Genomic DNA, 13,720 nt, shown 5'->3' on the forward strand with positions numbered 1-13,720 from the left:
GCAAACAGATTTGTTCACGAGTTCTCCTCGTGTCCTTTTTAGAACACCGTCAAGGGACCATTGTTTCCATCGACAAATCATAATTACTATCGGAAGTGTTTCCCAAATTTAAGGGCACGATCTATTCAACCTAAATTTCCGGTACAGAATCAAATATATCGACAACCTGTTTTTCCTTTTTCCCGGAAATTTGGAAATTCCGGGAATTTTCGGTTCCATTGGTCATACCATTTCGCCAGATGCTCAGCCCAAGTTTCTTACGGGATTTACAAATTACACTCGCGTTTTCTGAATAAATTTGCGATAATTTCTGCTCATTTAGTTTGTGTAATGTGGCCGAACTATCCAGGAGCTAACGTCGTAGGAGCGACTTTAAAGTTCAGAAAGGGAAAGGAAAATAAATCATCAAGCGTCCACGTTCTCCATAAAACCTTGAATGGTGATTACACATCGTTGTTTTGTAGAGGTCGACAAAGAGATGTTCCAAAGTTGATAACGCGCGTGCAGAGCCAGTGTTTTGCTAATTAAAACTATTGTTTTCTGACGTTCTTGTTGTGGTCGTCGTCGTCTCCGCAGGTCCCAGCGATAACGAAAAAGACACCTGAAAATATAACTTTATTTTATTTATGCTGCCTCACGATTATTTCTACTCGTTCAACGACTACAGAAACGGCGGACTACGCAGAAATAAAAATGCCGCTCCTACGACGTTAGCTCCTGGATAGTTCGGCCACATTACACAAACTAAATGAGTAGAAATTATCGCAAATTTATTCAGAAAACGCGAGTGTAATTTGTAAATCCCGTAAGAAACTTGGGCTGAGCATCTGGCGAAATGGTATGACCAATGGAACCGAAAATTCCCGGAATTTCCAAATTTCCGGGAAAAAGGAAAACAGGTTGTCGATATATTTGATTCTGTACCGGAAATTTAGGTTGAATAGATCGTGCCCTTAAATTTGGGAAACACTTCCGATAGTAATTTTGATTTGTCGATGGAAACAATGGTCCCTTGACGGTGTTCTAAAAAGGACACGAGGAGAACCTGTTTGCCTGTGGACAACTGGTCGCTGTTCCACCCGTGCCAGGGAACTTTTGTTACCCAGCGTGCTGTTCATGAGAGGACGCAGTGGAAGTCTACTGTAAGTACGACGTCACGCAGAGATTTAATCTTTGTGGTTCCTTGAGGCGTCTGTAATCTCATTCAATATGACAGAGAATGAACAGCTCATGTTATTCTCACTTCTTTCTTTGCGATCTGGACAGTGTTTTTGAATATCGTAACTCGATACAAAATTACCGCATTACTCCTCATATAAGAAGATGGCGAGGATAAATTCGAATTAAATAAGCCTGTGGCCTGCCAGTGCTTATGTACGTACCGTCTGATGAGAGGTACCAAGCAATTGTTGATCATACCGATCAAAAAATATATATATGTATATATACCTTTAATTATATAAAAGGGACCCGTCGGCAAAATACCAAGATTTTATGACGCTTTGCTTGGCCACGTACTTTGTTTTGTAATGAATCAACAAGATCGATTTGCGCGAATTTCGCTGCAATTGTATGATGAAAAAAATATTAGCCTGAATTTCGCACGATGCGTCCTGTGCACAAAGCTCGGAAACTAATCGCCATCCTTTTTGACCGGGCCTTTAGATCTACTAGTTGTACATTCATTTCCGGAACACAACATTCCCAGCTAATGTTTCTATTGTTTTGCGATAAGCCGCTGGCTTTTCAAATTTGGATAATAACTATCACTGTGTGGAACTGAACGCGGGCACATATACAAGCATCTTGAAATGCGATCGCGTAATTATATTACGGCACTGTTTAGCGGGAACGAGAAGGAAGCGCGCCCTTCCGAAATTGTGATCGATCATGCCACGAAAGTCGCGTGGAAGTTCATTAGAGAGAAAAAAAAGGAAGATGCTCAAAGCAAGAAATAAAAGGAAGCGATTGCTAAGAGCCGCTAATGAAAGCGAAACCGGACAGATGCGAAGACAAAACCCGAGAGACGTATTCTTCTGCTTTGGAATTGGCGCGTGTTAATTACGCGAAATGGTAGGCATTGAAACAAAGGAAATACAAGGGACAGAACCAAGGTAAGTCTCGCTTAGTCAAGAAGACGTAAGTTATCACAGAAGAGCATTTGCCTAGACAACCACAATTTTGAATATTCACGCTTAACATAAACACGACCAACATGATCTTGCATTGTGCATCATCCGGGTTATTGTTCCGGGGGTAGGCGCCATAACATTCATAGTGTAGCAGAGCGGCCCTTAAAATTTATACTCCTGAACTTACAATGAAATGGAACAATCGATACTCACTTTCAGAACGGAGGGCACGACAAATCCACTTTGTGCTCGAAATGTCCAAATTGTATATGTATTTTCACACCAGACAAAACCATAATCAGGGGACTATATAGAACACTTTTATCAGTGAGGTCAGTATTTTACAAAAAAGCAATAAAAAACACGCAACTATATAGCTGGTGAAGTAATGAAGGAAGTGACTATGAAGCAAACTCGTAAAAATAATTAAATGCAAAATGAAAAAAAATGCACAGCCACTGTCGTGGTTGATATCGGTGTCATAGTCTCGTGTAACAAAACAAATAACGCTAATACACCAACTCAGCCTTTAATTTTTTATCCATCGGAACGGCGGGTGTCCCACCTGATACGGTCTGATGTAACGTAAAAAACGCTAATACAGCAATTCAGCCTTTAATTTTTTATCCATCAGAACGGCGGGTGTCCCACCTGATACGGTCTAATGTAACGTAAAAAACGCTAATACAGCAATTCAGCCTTTAATTTTTTATCCATCAGAACGGCGGGTGACGCACCTGATACGGTCTGGTGTAACGTAAAAAACGCTAATACAGCAATTCAGCCTTTAATTTTTTATCCATCAGAACGGCGGGTGTCCCACCTGATACGGTCTGATGTAACGTAAAAAACGCTAATACAGCAACTCAGCCTTTCATTTTTTATCCATCAGAACGGCGGGTGACCCACCTGACACGGTCTGATGTAACGTAAAAAAACGCTAATACAGAAACACAGCCTTTAATTTTAAATGGTATGATGTGACAATGCAGTCACCAGTGTAGCCAGGCATCGGCAAATTAATATCGATCAGAATGGTGGATACCCCCCCCCCCCCTTCCCCCCTTACATACACGCTCTAAAATAAAATCAAGTAATTTTTTCCACAAGACTGAAGGTTGTTTCTCCTTGTACAGTTTACTATAGCATCGTTAATATGATGGAACAAGACAGAGGTATGCATATACATGTACATGTCTATTCTTTTCTTCTCACAACTCCTGTCGCGCGTGACTTGTAGTGCGCCTTTTCCTCGCGTTTTGCGCTCGTCCGCGAAACACACACGAAAAATAACGCTTGTTCTGCGGGGCCAGTCTGGTGTTTCTTCTATGGAAAAGTGCGTGTGCATTTTGCTTTCGTCTAAAAGTTAACTTTTTTTCCGGTGCAAATATCGTACTCAATTTTCGGGTTCTTTTAGCCTCTTCGAAAAATCGCGAGACAATTAGTGTATCTGGTATCGCAGATAATAAGTGAAGAGAGACAACTTGTCACAACATTAACAGGACCGCTCGCCAAATGCCATGGGATCTGATAATTTTGTCCACATAAGACTCCCTTACCCGGCTCAACTTTTTTCTTACAAATATGATAATACTTTAAAGTAAATTTAAACTAATGGAGAGGAACTGTTTACTATGGTAGTTCTATGAATATGCATATTCTTCAAGATTCACCATAATTAATGCATTTGTCATTGTACTGTGTTGACAACAACACTCGTGCGATCACTTTTTTCAGGATTTCACTCCCAAGCTCACAATGTCTTTTTTTATGTATCTTCTAACCGTGTCTCAAGGTGATTTAATAGCGCGCTTGATTTATGTCTGCCCTCTTGAATATACTCTGGAAAAAATGTTGCACTTCATTTCAGAAAACGTATCATTCGCTCGATGATTAAATTTAGATCATATTCTTTCGGCATACAATTTTGTGGTCTCAAAACAGAATAATCTAGGAATGCTAGTAAATTCTGCACCACGTTACTCACAGTAGAGAACGCCTGTGTCCTGTTATGCGCGTGATTGTTTCGTAATAGAAACCGTATATTTACACTGTCAAATCATTTGCAGGATCCCGTTACAGCATTTCTTGCCTCTCTTTCCCTCTCACGTCTTCTTTTTTTCCTTCCTCTCTTCTGCCTTAACCTTTCTTCATGAGTATCTCTGCGCCACTAAATAGCCCGCCTTTGCGAGCTATTTTAGTCGGCCGCTTCCGCCATTTCGAGTAGCGCAATTACATTGTACATTTGCATTTACTCTAATTTCACATGATCACGTTTTTATTTCTTGGCACTTCTTGATGTGACATGTAGTCTAGATCATATTCCTATACCCTGCCTGGTTTGTTTTCGATTTAATTACATCCTCCATGACATAAAAACAGATTACGACACCTTGCAAGTCCCAAAAGAAAAGAAACCGGGTGAGTCTTAATTTGAGGAATGTTAGGAATGCTAGTAGATTCTACTAGCATTCCTTTGCGGAACTTACAGTCGAGCCCGCCTGCGTCCTGTCATGGAACGTTCAATGTGTTCATGGCCCTCTGGCCGCGCATCTTTCAAAATTTCAGAAGCGAGCCGACTTGAAAGAAAATCTTTCTAGCAAGCGTGATACGGCTTCAATCGAGTCGGAAATGCGCTAGAAGGATAGTTATTCACCTCTACTTTGATTCTATGAAGGAATTGGGACACCAGAGATGATTTCAACGGATTTATTCCGTTTCTCGCTTTGGGCATGGCTGAAATAGAGTTCGGCCTTTCGTTATACTTAACAGTGGAAACCCGAATAACGCTAACTCACCGAAATCGCTCCGAATCGGCTTGAAAAGCTGATAAATGACAAAGAATACAAGACGGAACAGGGTGAGTTAACTTTATTGACAAAACACTGTTATCTTCTACCATTTTACACAAATCCGTTGTATTCCCATATAAATCCTTATAATTCAACGGTTCTCTGATATTGAGCTTGGGCTGCATGTGGCTCAGCATATGACTTCAAGTTCGGCCGCGCGCCACGCCAAGGACGACTGAGGACAAGGCTGGCACCAGGTGTCTCAGTCCAGAGCCGTTTGTCGGGTTTCGAAACTGATGGGATTTTAGAATTTTGGCGACGATAATGCAAAGTTTTTGAAACCATGTGTGTTTTGTTTGAATATTTATTTGTTTTCTTTTCTTGTTGTTTTGTGGGTTTCTCTTTTATTTTTACTAGCGCGCTCGGCAATCGCATTAGAAATCACGAGTAAAGTTGGATTTAGGGAAGATACGCTAATTCGTATTCGCTCTACGTAAACTCGTCATAAATTTACAGTATTCTGACGTCTTTGTATAAAATTGCTTGGCGTTTTCGACAACAATTTGTTGAAAACCCGGTTAAAATATTTATTTAGCTTTGCTTTTGTTATATTTGCTAATAGTGTGAATTATTGAAGGTTCTCAAAAACTGAAATCCTCGAAACCTAGTCCAAAGAAGAGAGACCAAGGGGCTCGTACAGTCTAAAATTCTTGGAAAATGTGGAAATCTGTAAACGCTAGTTTTCCAGGCCAAATGAAGATCAAGTCTGAAAGAAATGCAAAAAAGTCTGGAGATTTTTTGTCGCTGTAACGTTCCTTACTGAATTGCTAAGACGAGTGAAATCTTTGTCTCACTTTGTCTGCTAGTCGAATTTTATTTCAGTTTTGTCTTAGTCAAAATGCCCAATTGCAGAATCGTGAGATTTCGCTCTACCCTACCCCATTACGATACCGTCTTGCATTTGTTTTGACTAATACAGGCTTCAGTCTCGAAAAAGTAACTAATGTTTTGCTACAAATATTGAATTTAGCACACAAACCTTTGTTGGAACCACAGTCATCCATAACACAAATTTAGGGATATGAATGCACCCCCCCCCCCCTACCCACCCTCTGTATCCCCTTACGTTACCAGTCTTTCACATCAGTTGGACATCTGGTTTAGGTTCACCCACTCACTGAAAGACACTCAATGGATCTTTTTGCTCAATATCTGTTTGGAAGGCCTTAAATGACCACAGCAATTAACATCTAATTGTGATGAAAAACTAGAGTGTAATATCTTTCGTAAAATGTCACGTCAGCCTTAAGTAAACATGTGTAAATTAATCCCTTTCGTTTTCGAAGGACAGAACTGAAAAGATCGTTTCGAGTGCAAAATAAAGTTAGCTGGGAGTTTTGGCCGGATAGCGAACAGCAGCTGGTACATTCAGCAACTGAGAAATTCCCCTAAAGAATCCGAACCGATCAAAATGTACTAACGTACACAAATATCCCTTTTACGGCGGCGTTTTAAAATTCCAAAATTGAAAAGTTGTTTGGGTGCACCAAGAGAGGATGAAGGTAAGAGAGGAAATCCCCCATATAGGCCCTATCCCCATCGTAATCCCTCTGAAGTTATTTTTAGAGGGTATCGAATTTTTCGCGGATAATGTTACCTCGCGCGTTACGTGTCTTTCACCGTTGTTAATTTTACAACGGCTAATCACAATCAGACACTTCCATAAAAGAAATTGTTTCTCGCGTTACTTGCAACGAATCTCTTAGTAATAAACGTGATTTGAAAGCTAATAGAATGTAGATTTGAATGTTTGAATAGACTTTAAACTCACTGTGACAAAAATATCAAAATTTTTCGTGCCGCGGTTGTGATGTTTATGCTCGTCTGTTCAATCGCGGCCTTAATTCAAATATAATGTAACACTCTTGCAAAAATAAAGCTAAGATTTGTTTCTCGCCTTTCTTTTAAAAAATCTCTTGGCTACATGCGTGATTAGAGAGCTCATGGAATGTAGATCTCAATGACCAAAGGGTGAGATAAAAATATCAAAATTCGTGCCGAGGTTGTGATGTTTATACTCGTCTGTTCAATCGCGGGTTTCAATGTTTTGACAGCTAAATGTAACACTCTTGCATGAAAAAAAGATTTGTTTCTCGCGTTTCCTCCAACGAATCTCCTAACTACATACGTGATTAAAAAGAAAATAGAACGTAAATTTCAATGACTGAAGAAATTTTGTACTCACTGCGATAAAAATATCAAAATTCGTGCCGAGGTTGTGATGTTTATACTCGTCTGTGTAATCGCGGCTTTCACTGTTTCGACAGCTACTAAAATGTAACACTCTTGCATGAAAAAAGATTTGTTTCTCGCGTATGTTCCAACGAATCTCTTAACTACACGTACAATTAGAAAGCTAATGGAATGTAGATTTCAATGACCAATCGGATTTTGAACTCACTGAGATAAAAATATCAAAATTCGTGCCGGAGGTTGTGATGTTTCTACTCGTCTGTTCAATCGCGGCTTTCAATGTTTCGACAGCTAACTGTAACACTCTTGCATGAAAAAAGATTTGTTTCTCGCGTTTCTTCTAACGAATCTCTTAACTACATACGTGATTAGAAAGTAAAAAGAAGGTAGATTTGAATGACTGAAGCTAAGGGATTTTGTACTCACTGCGATAAAAATGTCAAAATTCGTACCTAGGTTTAGATGTTTGTATTTGCCTGTTCAATCACGGCTTAAATTTTCGCCAGCTAATTGTATTGTAATATTCTTGCATAATTTCTGCACAGCTGGGCTCTAAAACAAATCATGCGGAGCGATTCTTTTCCAATCTGCGTTGTCCAAATACAGCCACTTTAAACTCGCATTCGTCCACAAAACATACGCAGGCACCGCTTCCTGTATGCATGTTCCGCCATTTTGTTTTGAGATCAATTCGCGAAAGACGCGTAGCATTGCGTGGGAATCGGCTCAGCTGTCAACGCAGGTAAAATTCAGGATATATGATTGGCTATCACTTAACCCTCTTGGGACACTGGATCTCGCAGGAGATCTAAGAATAACTTCAGAGGGATTACGATTGCCTGATTTCATACCGTGGGGGTCTGGGTACGAGTCTGTGTATTATGGGTTGTGGGACTCAACACCCATATAGCCGGAAAGAGCACATCGAACTTTACAACATCCTCAAGTTTGGTGTCAATCAAGCTAATATTAGGCGAGATACAGCCATTCAAAAAATTAAAAATTTACTAAGAAATGTATGGAACGCCGGACACACGTCCGGAGTTCCATACATTTCTTAGTAAAGTTTGGAGTTTTTGAATGGCTGTATCTTTCCTAATATTAGCTTGATTAACACCAAACTTGGAAATGTTGTAAACTGCGGTGTGCTCTTTCCGGCTATGTGGGTGTTGAGTCCCATAACCCATAATACACAGACTCGTACCCAGACCCCCAAGGTATGAAATCAGGCAATGGGAATAGGACCTATATGGGGGATTACCTCTCTTACCTTCATCCTCTCTTGGGTGCACCTATTAGTTGGGAAGCCTTGGACATTTCTCAGGCACAGTTTCAAAAATTTTATCTGCCAAGTTTACTAGCTTAGTTTCGTAACTGGTTTAACCATTAATTTGGTAATCAAAGAGAGTAAAAGCAATGCACAGAGAAACCAAGGTGGGTGATGGTTCTTTCATAGGTGGAGGGGTTGGAGGACTAAATTAAAAAGAGTCAAAATGTCAGCCAGTAAGTGATCAAGCGACGAATGTCATCGATAATAATTTGTTCTTGACGTATTTTTAATATCTTCATAATCAAAAAGGGAAACCGAGCACTTCCCTTTCTTATTTGTAAATGTTAAGAAGCAATTAAAGTTGCAAAACAGCTGAATGTGCATTTAATATATTTCGCTGTGTGTATGAATTAAATCTACAGTGAGAGAGCAAGGCAATTCAATTCACAGAAAGCCACAAGGTTTTCACATCATGTTTCATTTGCGGTAGCGAATAAAGGGCTTTAACTGAACAAATGGACACCTGGTTTTGGATTCTAGGATGGTTTCTTTCCATTCTAGCAGTCGCTGGAAATGGATTTATTATTTTCCTTGTCGGCAGCAAACGACAGCTCCGCACAAAAACCAACGCCTTTGTCGTTTCACTTGCGGTGGCAGATTTCGGTGTTGGATTGAGCGTTATTCCTTTAAAGCACATCTGTGGTAATAGCTGCAAATGGCGCGCGTTGGTAAGGTGGCTGTTCGGTTTCGCTTCCGTGACGAACTTATGCATTCTAGTACTGGACCGCTACATCGCCGTCGTGAAGCCTTTAAAATACTCGACCTTCATGACAAGCCGACGCGTTAAGCAAATGATTTTCTTTTCTTGGGCAATCCCAGTTGTTCTTGACATTTTGCCATTATCTTCACGTATTTCTTCAAAGCGTGTATTTTTGGATATTTTCAGTTGGCTGGTCATAATACTCTTTGAGTTCTCGCCATGTATTATGTTAATATTCTGCGTCGGATCCATGGTACATATTGTGCTGAAGCATGATCGGGCAGCACGCATGTTGGCAAAACAGTTATGTTTTAACCACCGCGTTCCGTTTAAAACTCACGAAAAGGCTACAGTTAAAATAATGGGAGTCGTTGTGGGCCTGTTTCTTATATGTTACGGTATTTTCATTCGTTGTTCCATCGTATTTGTCGTCTATTCCGCAAGCTGTGAAGACGTTGAATATAAACTACCTATTTTGGTTTTAAACTCCGCTGTTAATCCTTTAGTTTATGCTCTTCTCAAGAGAGACATAAACAACGAGTTTAAAAAAGTGACTTATGTTGTGACATACAAGCGAGGCAAATAAGTACAATGAATTGTTTTAGGTCTTCTGCGAAAATTTAAACATTATAGTATGATCTTAAGGTAAACTAGACGATCTATCGTTTATAGCGAGTATTTGTGCTTACTATACTAAGTGTTATTTCGGGGCGCCCAACGAGAAAATTTAAGTGAATTTCTTTTTTAAAGGCCTTTTTCGTGCCTTAAAAGGCATATTTAATTTGATACTGTTCGAATTCTCCAGCTGAATTTCTCAGTCGCAGAAAATTTAAGGCCAGAACCCGATCTCCCGAATTTTACAAGCTGCTCGCGGGGTGGTTTTTCCAATAATGTTAGCTGACCTTATTTAGCTCTCTTAACGACAATTTTCATAACTTCGACAACAAAAGGAAATAATTTTCCATGTTACTAAACTTTTACGAGACTATACCCAAGCAAACGCTAGGTTTTAGAATTCAATCCGAATTTCTGATGCGATTAAGGCCTTCCAACAGATTTCACCGAAATGAACCGTTGGGTGCGCTGGTTTTTAAGAGTTATTGTCTGAGAAAACCAGGCAGGAGGTCAAAGATCGGGGTCGGCCAAATCATTCCATACTAACATCATAGATAGGTTAGGTGGACTTATGGATAAATATACTAAAGTTTGCTCTTCAAGTGTTTTGGTATAGGAGATGTGAGATCCACTCTCCATCACCCCCTCAGGTCCTAGTTTTTCTGGTAAATTTGACCCAAATTTGACAGCCAGCAAAAATTGTACAATTCAGCGAACGAAGTTCATGTTTTGTACCTGATATAAATGGACATTGAACCTCTTGTAAAAAGCCAGAGATATGCGAAATAAGCAAAAGTCACTCTACAACATTTACTTTTGGAATACCCATATTTCGTATCTGCAAATGAGCAAGAAATTAGCCATTTTCGACTTCACGCAGAACACACAACTGAAACTTCAGCAAAAACTGGATGCCAAAACCAAACACTCTTACCTTCCATCTATTAAAATCAGCAATAATCTTTTTGGGCCATTCAAACAGCAACATGCTACATCACCTCCATTTCTCCTACTACTCGATGTCATGTACAGCACGACACGACGCAATCAATGTGCCGTTTAAGCCGCTCCTGGATTTCGCATTGGGTTTGTCTTAAGTTAAAAATATTCAGTTGATCAAATTAGTTCCACAAAAAGTTCAAATCTCCTCTCTTGCGAATTTAACGGAAAGAAAATCAAGAAAACGCGAAAATAAACAAAACGACGCCATGTTGAATTTGTTCACTCGGGATAGACTGGGAACTAGTTGATTGGTAGTAAGGGAGCCAGGCTGGCCATGAATGATTGTTCCACGCTGTTTTTCATAAGTAAGCTTTTTGATTTAAGGAAGGCTGGTTTAGGCTCATGCCGTAAGTGGCAAGGAATAACAAACTATTGGGAAATGAAGATACCAACGAGAGTTACAACCATTTTCCTTGCTTATTAAATGGCCTACATGTTGTTATGCTTGCTGGGCAGGGAAAATCGGTTTGAAATTTAATCTGCATTTTGTGGGCTTTGATTAGGCGAAGTTTCTGGGTCAAGCTGTCTTGAATTGTCAAAGACATGATTACAACGAATCAAATAAGAGCCAAAAACACAAGAGTAATTTGGAGAAACAACACCGTAGCCCAGTTGGAAGTCTTATTTGCAGATTCACTTGCAGAAACCCTATTTTGTTTTAATACAAAGGGAAAAAAATCCGAAAAAATAACGTCATATTATTTTATATCGTAAGAGACTATACACGTACGAAAGTATTTTATGACAATTTTGTTCCTACCATATTTACATTTATTACGTGACATATGGTCTTCGCTCCAGTCTTTTGCGACAGTATTTATATTGCAGTCAGAAGTGTAATGTACAACGCAAAATGAGCTGCTCATTTTCAACTGTCGCCCGTGTATGCGGTCCAACACCATCAGCGCCAAATGAGCTTTATGTTATTCCTCTAAAATCATACAGAAAGGATTTAACAGATTATCTAACTAATCTGGGTGTCAGTGGATCGAAGTCGAGGCTTAGGGACACGGATTAACGAAGCTGATGTTATTCTCAATCGCGCCGGATTGCATTCTCTATCAGAGGAAGACAGGGAAATGTCCAAAGCACAAATACGAATTAACAACACATTACCAGAAGTTAAAATCCAGTTGTTCTCACCCATCTCACAGAGGTGAAGCGAAAAAATTTAAAAATCCTCGTCGGGTAAACAAACAGGTGTCGGAAGAAATATACCAGGAGTTTCAAGTTTCAGTTCCAATAGGATCCGGTATGTACAATAAGCCAATATTTAAATTATTTTCTCGCAATTCACCTATTTTTGGTATTTAATGTACTCTTTATATGTTACCTAAAGATATTTTCACCTTACGTGTAGTTTCATATCAGTTCGGAAATCTCTGCTAATTAATCAGATGCGTTGTTTTGTTACAATGTAACAAACATCTCATTCAATTGAAATCAACATTTCAAATATTGTTTCAGCCCTGTGTAACACTTGTCGAAAAGGCCATTCAAGCAGATTTAAAGTGGAGGATGCTACCTCCTTGCTACCTTTGATTACTGTTCCCTTGGACCGATATATAACTTCTTTATTTTTTCGACCCGGAGACAATTTTGTGATGATCCCAGTGGAGTTTAAGAGTCGGGCGTTGCAGATTCTACGTTAACGTGATGTTATTTGTTTATTCTCTGATAGCGTGCTTGACGGTCCGGCAGCTCCTCCTTCCCGTCTCCTATCATATTTATCAAGGTATCAAAGCGGAGATAATAAAGCCAAAACTAATTTTTTGTTAATTTGTTGTGTAAGTTTTCAATAGCAGCTTTTATAACCAAAAAGCGCATACTCCTAAGGGCCTTCTGGTGTACATGACAAGCCGGAATGATAAGTCCAACGCTTTTATTAAAACCAAATGACGTATTCAGTGAGGGCTCCTAGGTAAATATTTCGCTTCACGACATGTGTTCATTGGCAGACCAACGGAACTAGCAAAGTTCAAAATAAGTAAACAAAAGATCGGAAGCAAAAGCAAACATACCCTGGAAAAGGCACTTATCTATAGGAAAAAGGAAATTCCAACCCAAAGGGGATCTGAAAGGAAAATTCTTTTTTCTAAATATCAAGCGCACATTTTCCGTCAGTTATCTTTAGTTTTACGCAGTTTATTTTAAAGGTAGAACACTGTTTCTACTTATTTCACACATCCAATCTGATTGCTTTGCGGTAAAGGTAGAGATCATATTTCAGCTTTCCTCAGTGATTCACAGGGGAGCGTGTCGAGTAGAGCACAATCACAATCACAATCACAATCAATGTAAACCACAATCAAAGCGCTCATGGGGTCGGTATCGCTTTATTTGTCATGCGGTAGATGACTGGAACGCTCTCCCAGACGGCATTAGGAACATTTCCAATTTTTTAGTTTTTAGACGTCTTATTAGAAACATGTAGACTCTTTTATCGATCTTATCCTTTTTACTTTTTTTTTTTAGATAGCTATATTTGTAATTTTTTTTGTATTCTTACGTCAGATTTGTTCAGGGCCTCACTGAAAACCACATTTTGTGACGTGGGCTCCCTGTTGAAATATCGTATTTTATGAGAGATTAACCTAGGAGAGTCAATTTATTGAGTAATAACTGTGATCAGTTTGCTTATACATTGTACAGAGATTTGTTTTACTAGGTAGTACAAGTGTCAAATAACGGAACTTCTTTCGAAGTTACTAAACGGAAACTTTCTTATAAAGGCATTGCAATTTTTGTTATTAAATTCAAATATTCCAGTTGTTCATGCTTTAGTGTGCTTTATCGAGTTGTGAAGAACGCGGGAGTTGGATATCTCTGATTTCTTGACGGTGGAAATGTACATCAAAAGCCGCGCGCTCACAAAAAATCCAATGAAGTTATTTTT

At 39.3% G+C, this 13,720-nt stretch overlaps 1 protein-coding gene across 1 annotated transcript; it reads left to right on the top strand.

Annotated features, from left to right (window-relative positions):
- Window positions 1–8,910: 8,910 nt before the first annotated feature.
- On the top strand, window positions 8,911–9,793 carry LOC146472404 (histamine H2 receptor-like). The gene has a single exon (XM_085119550.1). The coding sequence runs from the start codon at window positions 8,963–8,965 to the stop codon at window positions 9,791–9,793; it is 831 nt and encodes a 276-aa protein (XP_084975676.1). The 5' UTR covers window positions 8,911–8,962.
- Window positions 9,794–13,720: the final 3,927 nt, after the last annotated feature.

This window comes from Pavona decussata, unplaced genomic scaffold (genome assembly GCF_977016875.1).
Source record: "Pavona decussata unplaced genomic scaffold, jaPavDecu1.1 SCAFFOLD_100, whole genome shotgun sequence".
NCBI lineage: Eukaryota > Metazoa > Cnidaria > Anthozoa > Scleractinia > Agariciidae > Pavona > Pavona decussata.